Raw genomic sequence first — 12,469 nt, 5'->3', positions numbered from 1 at the left:
CACGTTTATTCATGGGCAGGAGAGCAAATTCCCATCTTTAACACAAGAGGATCAACATTTAATATTTTATTATTATGAGAGCATGTAGAAATATATAAATATACACTAGTATTACAGTTAAAAACCGAGGGGGAAAATAAGGGTGAATAAAACATGACAAAAATTAGGTCTGGAGTGCAGTTTCCGGGCACTTTCACTAGTTTCCTAATTGGAATGATTGAAGCTCTTTCAAATAATTTGCTCGAGTGGCTTGAAGGTGATGGCAAAGGAGGGGAAAGGGTGGGAATGGGATTCTACGCAACACCTAGGTGTGTGGGGTTTTGACCTCAGTGTTGACAGAGTGTCCGGAATTTTAAAAAAGTCATTCCTATGGGCACCTCCCATTTTAAAGAGTCTATGTAAAGAGTCTATGTCAATTAAAATGTATTTCAGAGTAGAACATACTATAAAGAATGGTGTTTAAACATTCACCCTAAGTTTGAATGATTGTCAAGTTGGCTGGACATGGCGAGGAAGGAGGATGCATACGCATCACATCACAGGACACAGGTTTTAATACATAATCAACAGGACAGGGGAACATCACCACACAATGACCTGATGGCGAACAGTCATGAACAGGGTAGCTTTATATCACCTGATACACAGGTGATAACAATCAGGGAACATTACACAGGACGGACATGAATCTCCGGTCCGAAGTAACCCCTGCCGGACCGGATCATGACAACGACATTAATGTTGGTGTGTGGTGAGCATGTGGCTATAACACCACCACTTTCTCAAGTGAGCAATGCAACTTTGAACTGAAAAAAATTAAGATCTAGCAGGTTTATAGGTACAAAGTACAAATCAACCTAGTTCCTCTCAATCAGTTAAACCGGTTTTTTACCTTGGAAGGGGATTCCTTTCTAACTCACTCCTTCCTAAGGTTTCTCCCTTTTTTTCTTTGTGTGAAATGTTCAAAGTGTGCGAAAACCAACTGTAGAACCATACTGTATGCGTTTTTGGCTAAATAATGTGTATGTGTGGTCATCTGCAAGGGCTTTGTTGTAAAGTCTGCCAGTCCGACTGGAAAGATCTTCTGATTCTCTCCTTTCCACATTGTGGATGCAGCAACCTGCCACTGAAGGAGCTGTTCAGTGGAGATGTTATCCAACAGGGATTATGGTTTAGCCACCATTCTCCTGCTACACAATGCCTCCACTGTGTCTGGAGGGCATCCTAAAACAGAGCTGAATCTTTGGATGTGCCTGTTCAGCCTCTTTCTGCCTGGTCTGTCCTTTTTGGTAAAGAGGATATGTTTTATAAATCTAGTTCAGTTTATTGAAGTGCCACATAAAATACCTTACTTGATTGTAAAGTTTGAGAATATTGATCACTTTCCTAGTGGCCACTTTCCTAATCGTGAATTACTCTGCCAAAGGATAATAGTTAGATTTTTTCTTTAGATTTGATTAGAGCATGTGCCTGACATTCATTACCACTAATAAAACATTCTTGCACATAATTTAGCTATTTGTACCTAATTATGCCTCACTATAAAAACTAAACAAAACAGTAATAAAACATGTTATCAGTCGCAACATTATTGGATTTTAAATGTTCAATGAAGTTGTACCACCGGACTTTTTTTTTTAAACTAAAAGGAGGCAATTCACAGAGTATAGGCCTTATTTAACAAGCAGTTCATAACCCATATTTAACCGTAATCTCCTTCACTCTTTTATATTCTTGAATAAGCACTTCTGAAATGCAGCGATATTATTTTCACATTTACTTTAAATACACAGCCAGTTGCGTCCCTCCAGCAATGTCAAATGTAACTGTACCATGCAGGTAGTGAGTTAACCTTGGTGGTAAATAATAAAGACCATGTTCTGTTGGAGCAGCCAAAAACTCTCATCTTCTTTCACTGGACACACATCAAAGATGAATACTTCTTACAGGCAGTACATGCTGTCGATCTTTTTCTTTCTTTCAGTGCTCAGTGGTGAACAGGCAGCAAAGGTAATATCTTGAAGGCTCAGGAGGCCTGGCGAGTTGGAGTGTGACTGTCAAGTGATCTTGCTGTTGTCTGCTGGGTATCCCAGGCATGAATGTAAAGACTGAATGATCTTGGCAGGGATGAGGCATAGGGTGGTTACCGTAAAAAAAAACACAAACTACAGAACAACAACCTCTGCCTGTGACAGTGACCCCTCCCTAGCGAATAACTTCTAAATGAATGACATTCAACACACAGAACAACGTGACTAAAAGGAAAGCCAACCCTCCTCCAAGTGATCAGGTGCTGTGTCTAACCACACTGGACGCGAAGAAAACCCTTCGCAAAATTACCTCACGAAAGGCTGCTGGACCAGACACCATCCATGGAAGAGTGCTCAGAAAATGCACAGACCTGCTGGCAGTATCTACTGCCATCATTCCAATGTGGCACAATGGCCACCACCATTGTGCCTATGTCTAAGAAGTCTTCACTGTTGTGTCTTAATGACTACCATCCCATTGCACTTACACCCATCATGATGAAGTTCCTAGAGAGGCTGGTCATAAAACATATGAAAACCCTGCTGCCCTCCACCCTGGACCCACTGCAATTTGCCTATCATCCAAACAGCTCTATGGAGGATGCATCTCCACCACCCTGCATCTGACCCTCACCCACCAGGACAATAAGGACAAATATGCACGAATGCTGTTCACATTCTTCAGTTCAGCAGTACCTTGTTGAGAAGCTGACCCTGCTGGGCCTGAACACCTTCCTCTGCAACTGGATCTTGGACTTCCTGACTGAGAGACCTCATAATGTTTGGATCAGGAACGGAATCTCCAGCACCACCACACTGACCACTGGAGCTCCTCAGGGCTGTGTTCTCAGCGATATACAGCTCCAACCACATCATCCAGTTCGCTGATGTCATGACCATGGTGGGTCTCATCAGCAAGAATGCTGAGTCAGTGTACAGAAGCGGTGCAACGACTGATGGACCAATGTAAGGTGAACAATCTGTTTCTGATCATGGACAAAACAAAAGAAATAATGGTTGACTTCAGAAGACAATAGAAGGACCTCCTGGGCTCTAAATACAGCCAAGAAAGCCCAGCAGCATCTCTACTTCCTGTGAAGATTGAGGAAAGCCCATGTCCCTCCACCCATTCTCACCTCCTTCTATATAGGGACTATTGAAAGCATTCTGACCAGCTGCATCTCTGTCTGGTTTGGGATCTGCACTGCATCAGACCGCAAGACCCTACAGCAGATAGTGAGGACAGCTGAGAAGATCATTGGATAACACGATTACATTTCAATTACAGCAGTATTTGCACATTTGAACAGCAACATTTGCACTTTGTTACTCTGCCACCTAATTACAAATTACCAATAACCCACACTTTTTTTAGCGCTGTCTGTCTTCTTACTATCTTAGTGGTTTATTTGAAGTTACTCTTTTTATTTTTCCACTGCTTGTCTTGCACTACCTGTGTCCCATGTTTGCACTTTATGTAGGCATTTTGTTTATGACACTTTATGTGAGTCTATAACTTTGAACTTGAACTTGAAGATATAACTTTGAACTTGAACTTGAAGAGGAACCCGTCCAGTTGGACCAGGAGTGGTATGCCATATCTCCAGCAGATCATGTGACGGGCACCCAAATGAAACCTCAGTCTGAAAATGTAAATGCCTGACTAATGGCAAGGTGACTCCTGGCATCAGCTTATGCTGGCATCTTTCAGAAATATCTCTGCTTGCAAAAGCATGTTTCCCAAAAATACTCACACACAAGTGAGCTCTCTTGGGATCACACTGTAATTCAAAATAATCCATAAACCAAAAGACCTCTTCTTCTAGGCCTGATACACACTCACAGGAGAAATGAACTATACATTCCTAATGCACAAAGAGGTGGTAAATCATCTGCTTGAAAGAACCACCCCACACATGTGTTGGAAGCACTAGGAATTTCAGTGGCATTTTCACATTCCACGTGTGGGAATATGTTAGTATTTACATATTGTAATTCATCATGCACCTCCAGCTTTTCCTCTTACCCTTAAATGAGTCAGGAAATATATACCATTTTGTCACCGCAGTCAGCCAGCCATCTGCTGAATATAAATGCCTGAGCAGCGCACGCTTACATATTTTCATTGGTAGACAACAGTTGTCTAGTAGAAATAAAGGAAAAATAAAACAGATTTCTGGATTTTGATGGCTTTGTGCAACACCGAGGGCTTGCACAGCTTTGAAAAGCTTTTAGATGCCTAGTCTGGCTTTCTTGTTTTATTCTGTCTAAATAAAAGTTTTTGTATCAGTCACATGCAACTTTGCCTGACAGCTACACAAATATTGAGTGTTCTGTTCACTGAAGTGGCTAATCAGAGCAGATTGTTCACATGAAAATTTCAATTCAAACATGGTTTGTGTTTCCATCTCAAGCTAAATGCCTGAAGTGGAGTTGGTGCTCCACTGCAGCTTAATTAGGCTTTCATATATTGCCAAGAACAAAAACTAATATCAGCTTTTAGAGGTTTTTGTTCTTGTTTTCATGCATTTTCCTAGTGCTCATTCAAGCACACTACTGTTGATCAAAGGGAAAGAAAATGCAGAAAACATAGGTTGTTGAGAAAATAATTCAGCTTTCTGTGAGTGACACACTATCTGCTTTTCGCATTTTCTGTCATAACCTGTCAAATGTTTGCATGCAAGAGAAGAAGAGAAGGAAGGAAGGGAAGAGAGCGTTTGTGCCGCTTAGTCTCCATGTCTCCTGTTGGGTAAATTACGCTACCCAACGTGGTTCTCAACAAGAACCAGTTTTCTATTCCCATCCCTAACTGTATGTAAAATGTAGTGTGACCAAGTTACATGAGGAAACAAATCCTGAAAACAAAGTGCTCAGCCCAGTTAAAATGCTTGACGGAAGTTGTAGATGAAAAAGTTTACTTGGGTGACTTTATAGTGTGAATATGACTTTGAATGTCAACTCTGAATATGAATATTTGACCGCTGGGAGGCGTGACGGCAGGTATTAGCCCGCGTGTCGTGCAGATCAGTGGGACGGCAGCCGATCGTTTGGATCAATTTTGTCTGCTGTTTCTGCCCGACTTCCAATCTCCGGGGGGATTAGAGAGCTAAATGCTTTCCTAAGACTAGAGATTATGAGCTGTGTCACTTTGCCAAGCAGAAGTGAAAAAGTTCAATTTCAGAAGAAAGTAGATTTCCCTCTCCAGTATTTTTTTCAAATCAATCTTTTTGTTTGTTGATGCAATTAATTTGCAAACTCTTGATTGCCATCTTATAGAGATATGTTATGTAATTATTACATAACTCCTCAACACAACACCATGTGAATATTACACTTGGTGAATATTAAAGAGGTAGTTGTGTGGTGTAGTGGCATAGCATTTCCATTAGTGCATGTGTGTGTTCCAGCGTTTTCCATTGATTGAGACCCTGAAGGCTGCTAGAAATGGATGGTGTACGTGGATGAACATATAGACCACATGGGAAATTTTATGTTACCTAGACATACAGACGAATGGCACAATAAAAGTGTCTGGAATCAACATTTATAATTTAATAGTTTCTAATAATTAATATATTATACAATATATTATAATATATTATACAATTTAGGGTTGAGTTTCTCACAGTGGTAATAAAAGGCATTTGAACCTGGGTCTTTTGGTTCCTAGGCGATTGTGTTACCCTCTAGATTACTACCACCCTACCTGGCTCTTGAGTTTATCCATTGTGCGAGCCATATTTAAATTCCACAGAAGTTAGTAAGTAATACATTAAGTAATACATTAAACACGCTCTGAAAGTGAAGTGATTGTCATTGTGAAATACTGCAGCACAGCACATGGTGACAATGAAATGTGTCCTCTACTTTTAACCATCACCCTTGGTGATGCCATCAGGGAATATTGTTTCAATGAATGAATATACTTGTCAACATTTAGGGTGGTGTTACACATCATAATAACATGCACATGAATCTATCACACTGCCCAAAGTATCACACCCCCTCAGCTCACTCTGTAAATGGGTAAAACCTTTTATTATTAGCTCTCAGAGCACTCACCTCTACATGCTACACTTTTTTTGGTCTGGTGGTAAAACCCTCTCTGTATTTAAGCCGATTCCTTAATTGCCTAGACATATTCAAAAGTGCTTGAGAATTGGATTATCGGTTAAAAAAAAAAAGATTTCTTATAATAAACACAGAAGGGGTCCGCCCAAGGGGGAAACTGATTTAGTTGAAATAACCTTCTCTCCTGGGTCTCTGATGAGAAACGGGTGACAGCGGATGTGTGGAGAGCACCCACAGGAAGGGTCTTTATATATATTTTTTATCTCACAGGGAAACAGGATAATTCTCAGCATCCTGTTTACATAATTGTGCTTATTACTCTAATAGGTTACTGGGTAGAATATATGTTCTTCAGGGTTTCATTAGGGCAGGAAAGAAAGGACACAATCTCTCAATTTACAATCATGGGGATTAAATTAATCAAACAGGGCAGGACACTCATGTAGACATAACACATTAGCACAGTAATAAAAGGGCAGAACACAGCAAGAATACATTTAAACACATGATAACACAACTTTAAATTTGAAAAACATTTTAAACAAATTCACAGATAAACATGGGAAATTTGAAATATACAACGCACACATCCTGTCCTGTCAGTAGAGAGGCAGTTTGGATGGATTGGACATCCCACAGATACACAACTGGCTTGAGATCAGGAGAATTTGAACTCTTTTGGATGTTCCTCAAACCACTGAACCGTTTTTGCAGAGTGTCACGCTATTACGTTATTATTTTATATAAATACACAGCTTCCACTTGCACAATTGCATACTTTTTTCTTTTCTTTTCTTTCTTTCTAACCACATTTCAACGCTTCAATCTTTGAATCATCACCCTTTCATGCACTGTCAACAGCATGTCAGCTGATATTATCTGATATCTTCCATCACATTATTCACATATTAGGTAACACACTTTACCCTCACTGCCAAGGACAAAATGACATTTCCATAAATCATATACACATCATTTACTTTAATGTGGTTTAAATAAACAAATTATAGAATACAAAACCATATTATAAACCACGCTCTCATGACACTTGAACAGAACAGAACAGTGATTCTAAAATTATAGTTAATAATTATTTACAAAGGTTACTGTTACATATTACTGTTTTCAAATGAAAACATCTTCTCTTCGGTATTCTCATTCTGACAGACCAGCATAATGGAGACCTTCCCTTTGGACCACACTTAATTTAATTATGAGACCGTTCGGGACAAACTAAAGACTCTGCTGAGGAGTCCAGATGTGAGTCATTTCAGATGCGAGCAATAACGCCAAGTGTCCCTTGTTCTCCATAGATGCATAACAGGCTCTGGACATGTCTCACCCCTCAGAGTGGCCTTTTTGTCTTGCCTGCCATGACAGTGGGCCCTGATTGGTCTGTCAGTCACTCTGATGCAATAGCATCTGGATATGACACATTTATGGGGCCTGTCATCATGTTTTTATCAATGAAATCTCAGTTTTGCCTGCCTCGTTCACCCACATCCCTCGTCCCCTTTGTCCTTTGCAAGCCGAGGTTGTGTCAGGAGTCAGCTTGAACCCAATTGCCTGGGGGTGGACATCAATTTTGCTTTCTCCGTCATACTTTATTTGCGCTGACACACGACAAAACTACAGTACATCTGCAGCCACCAGCAGGATTCATTCTGACGGCTCTGTGTCCTGTCTCCCACTGTGTGTGTATGTGTGTGAAGATCGATATGAATATACCGTGTGTGTATGTGTGTGTGTGTGTGTATCTATATATATATATATATACACACACATACAGTATATTCATATCGATCTATAGGCCTGGTCCTGTCCTGCTGTCAAGTGCCACTGTGACCTGAGCCTCTGGTGGACTGGAGTATCTTTGCCTCGTGTACTGAGAGTGTGTCAGCTGTATTTGAGCTGGACAGAAATCAAGTGTCCTTTAGTGTGACATTCAGCGTTTATCTTTCCTGTCCCTTTAGTCCTTGCTTTGAGTATAGTTGTATATGTGTGTGTGTTTATGTATGTATGCATGTGCTGCACCCTTTCCTCAGAACGTCCAGGGTTTTTTGCAAGCTATTTTGAGAGTCCTAAAGTCTGATTCATCTCGACATTTCTGTTGTATAAGTTCTGTGCGTATAAGAAGTGCTGTGCTCGCTGTCTGCAGTCTTCCTTTCTCTCCTTTTCTCTTTTGTCTCTGCCACAAGACTGAATTACTTAAAGCGCTCAAAATAGCAGAGCCTCTTGTGCCTGACTCCCGGCCGCTGTGCCTCCAGTCTGCACTGACAGCAAGCCCGAGACCGACAGGATGGGGAGAGGCAACGGCACCCTTACCGCATCTTCTGTGGAGATTAATCCTCAAATCCCCTAAACCTCAGTCTCAGTCACACCTCCAGAGGGCAAAACATCCACTCCACACACCACAGTCACAAGCCCCACTTCTCTCCCAATGCCTTCCTTGTGCAATAATAAAGTAATGGGAAATTGTCATTTTAAGGAATCCATACATATGTACATTTTGATAGACCAAGGGTGGTGGCACCAAATATGGATTTGAATGTGGATTTAATGCTGAAAATAATACTTTTGTATTGTATGTTTCAGTAATATACTGAAAACATACAATATACAGAAAAGGTTGAAAAAGTTAAGGTCAGATCAAAAATATATCAATAAACCAGTCGTTGTTGTAACTCATTATGTATATAGAGAAGGGGGGAATCTTGAATCAAAATTGGACTCAAACATTACATTTACTACTAGTTATGGTTTCAATGCATTAAATTCATACCATTACTATATCATCAGCATATTTAAATATGCTTAAAGCTGTATAAAAAAAAATACTATATTTTAACAAATCTCCAGACGCATCTCAAAAACTTAGCAGAGATGTGTACATTAATATCCATTTATTGATTTTAAAAAGCGTTTTGTTTGCTTTGTTGAAAGAAAATGGAAGTATATTGCAAAAGCATTACCAACCCTGTGCTCATGCTGCTGTTTTACCTGACAGGGGTCCAGGAGTCCTCATCAACACAATCACACATGTATGGACACACACACACACACACACACACTCCTACAACTTCAGCTACTTCAGGATCACTAAAGTCCTCCCCCGAGGCCCTGCTTTGACATGGAGGATTCATTTCTAGAAGAGCCATCATATATTCTCCACAGGAGTATCACACAACAGAGACAGGGGAACATAAAACACAAAACTGTAAGCCTGCATTAATAATAGACAATATACAGGGAGTCAACCATCATATCCAAGATGTGTGCATAGACCTCAAAGTATATATATATATATATATATATACACAATCTTAAACCCTTGTCTTGTGTGAAATACGTTTTGCACTCCCCAGTTACCTCTTAAAGAACTGTTACATCAGGCATGACGAAATACCACATTGAAGGTCTGTGTCATCTACAGATGAAAAGCAAGGAGGTTATGACAGGCTGGTTCTGGTGTGTTTGTGTCTGAGTGCTTGTATGCCAGTATGTATGCCTGTACATAGCATCCTCACTGCGACCTCCTTTAAAATATCACACACTGTTCCATTTACGTACCTGTTAGAAAGCCAATTGTTTAATTGTTGCAGTTATGTGCATTATTTTTTAAAATGTAAAAAAAAAAGTAGATTTTATCAAATCATTGACTTCTGCGCCCCTTCAAGTGGTGGGCCCAGTACAATACTCACTTCACTGTTGATTGATTAAGGTCATGGTGGCCTGACAGGAAGGACTGTAAACCATTTTTCAGAAGTTGATATTTTATTGGATGTACTGGAGGAATTTTCACTTGACCTGGGGAGCTGCTGTGAACTGTTCTTGTCTCTCATCACATATTTGCTCATATTCTTAAAAATTCGGTGAGTAATTGCATTTCAAAATGATCCATATGTAGTTTTATAGTTTGATGAACATGAGTCATCTGTAGGTTGTATCCTAGTAGCGGCCAACAAAATATGACAGTCATTAAAGTTCCACTACCACTGTGTCCCTGAATCAGACAGTTATCCCTCCAGTTCCCCAGGGTCTGTCCATGTAAAAACTGCTAAGAGACAATTGTGGTTTTTTTTTTAATGGTGCAGTATAATATACCCTTATAACCTGACATACTTTCGCATTGTCATGCCATGCAGATGAAACATATATAGGCACTAATCTACAAAACTAGTTCTAGGGTTGCCTTTGAGTTGCAGCAGTGAATGAAAAATATATAGTTAAAATATCTGGAACATTAAAGTAGCAATTCAAATAATATAATCAAAATTTAATATTATAAATTTTTCTTTTTTAATGAAACACCCATCAATGTACTGACAGAATCTACTTTAACTTTGTTGTAGGCATATTGTTCATATTTATTATGGTTGTAACTGTGTTTCCTGTGCACCTTGATCAAGGTAAATTATATAATGGGGCAAGCGGCTTGACAAATACAGACAAAAGACAACAGCAAATGAGTCTAAAAAGTTGTATTATGTAAATAAAATCACAATCAAGAATTAATTATTTAATGATAAAATTTAGGATAATAATTTCATACGAAAAAAAAGTTATGAGTCAATGGCCTTGATGAATGGTCATGGTCTGCTTGAGTGAGGTTTAATTTTTTTTTTATACTGTTAGTCTCCTACCCTTCCAGTGTGAGAGACAATGTGAAACACCCAATCACGCACGATGGGGAGAGCCGCAATCTCCACCTTGGACCATAAAACTGCAACCACTAGCAATCCAAATATGCAGGTTATCAGCAAGCCTTCAGATAGGTGGAATAGTGAATACCTTTTTGAAGATGTGTAACTCTGGAATGTAGAAATTAACCTGTCCAGTGATTCCTTTCTCTTTATTTATTTACTTTTTTATGGGTTTTGTGAACCATTATGTGTGCTATCACATGGGGCAGTGGTGGCCTAGCGGTTAAGGAAGCGGCCCCATAATCAGAAGGTTGCCGGTTCGAATCCCGATCCGCCAAGGTGCCATTGAGGTGCCACTGAGCAAAGCACCGTCCCCACACACTGCTCGCCTGTCATGGCTGCCGACTGTTCACATGGCTGCCGACTGATGGGTTAAATGCAGAGGACAAATTTCACTGTGTGCACCATGTGCTGTGCTGCTGTGTATCACATGTGACAATCACATCACTTCACATGGAGTGGTTTATCTTACAACATGGAGACAATGAGTGACCACCTGACACTCAGTCATCACAACATATGGCTGTAGCCTCATGCAAATTGATAAGAAATTCCGATTTTTAGGTCGAAAACCTGGTTGAACCTGGAACCTGGAAATGATTGCTGGTCTTGCTACATCTCACACTTGGCAGATTTGTGAGCATAAATACCTTGTTAAGGAGCAGCCAGAAGGGAATGAGTCTTCAGCTGAGAGATGAATAAATGTAAAAAATGACGCGGTGATAGGGATTTGTTTTTCTCAGGGCATAATCTCCTAAAGGCAGCTGAATCACAGTGCATGACTCTATTCACCCCTTTATGGCCACATTTAGGGTTTTGGTTGACAAGAACTGGAGAATGTCACCAAGTTTCAAAACAGGTTTTCTTATTCCAATAGCTCTACAGTCCCCAAATTTTAACTCAAGAGAGCCCTGATAGAACACATGGGATTTGATGGGAATGGGGTCAGGGTTGGACAAGATATTTGGCAAGTGCCTAAATACAGAACACATTGCCATAAATGTATCCGGGAATGTATTTTGTTACATCATTTAATGTAGTCAGAAAACATATACATGAAGGGTTTCTGTGTAATAGAGATGTGCTTTATGATTATATGTTTCTTTGTTCTGTGATTCTCTGCAATATTTTTTTGGGAAACATCAAATGTATTCTTAAAGTATTATGTTATTTGTTTATGAAAGAACCTGCTCTAAATATTAAATATCAGGGGATCTCCACGAACATTTGCTCTGAATCAATTTAACTATGTGTTGAACCAAAACGGAGTTGCATTTTGGGTTGAATTTGTTGCTCTCTCTTTTTCCAGATGGGAAATGCCTCTGAATTTGAATCAACAATATCCAAAGAGAATGACTACGTTTTGGCCACCATCTACGCCATTTTTGGTATGTTGTGATTTTCTGGGATTATTCTCGATTTTTGGCAGTTTCAAGAGAAGATCAGGGGAAAGTCACGTCCTGTCTTGTTTTCACCCTTCCAGGTGTGTTCTCGGTTCTCGGCAATAGCACGCTGCTGTTTGTGGCCTACAGGAAGAAATCCTCCCTGAAGCCCGCTGAGTTCTTCATCATCAACCTGTCCATCAGCGACCTGGGGATGACCTGCACGCTCTTTCCTCTTGCCATCCCCTCTGCTTATGCCCACAGGTATTGCACTCTTGTTCTC

General features: G+C 40.0%; 1 protein-coding gene across 1 annotated transcript in view; it reads left to right on the top strand.

Moving 5' to 3' along the window:
• opn7b (opsin 7, group member b) overlaps positions 1–12,469 on the top strand; it is a 63,832-nt gene that overhangs the window by 35,068 nt on the left and 16,295 nt on the right. The window contains exons 2-3 of the mRNA XM_028994272.1: positions 12,114–12,192; positions 12,288–12,450. Of these exons, the coding sequence (XP_028850105.1) occupies positions 12,114–12,192; positions 12,288–12,450 (242 nt within the window). The remainder of the gene's footprint in view (positions 1–12,113; positions 12,193–12,287; positions 12,451–12,469) is intronic.

This window comes from Denticeps clupeoides, chromosome 10, assembly GCF_900700375.1.
Source record: "Denticeps clupeoides chromosome 10, fDenClu1.1, whole genome shotgun sequence".
Classification (NCBI taxonomy): domain Eukaryota; kingdom Metazoa; phylum Chordata; class Actinopteri; order Clupeiformes; family Denticipitidae; genus Denticeps; species Denticeps clupeoides.
This window is presented reverse-complemented; position numbering and strand designations above follow the sequence as displayed.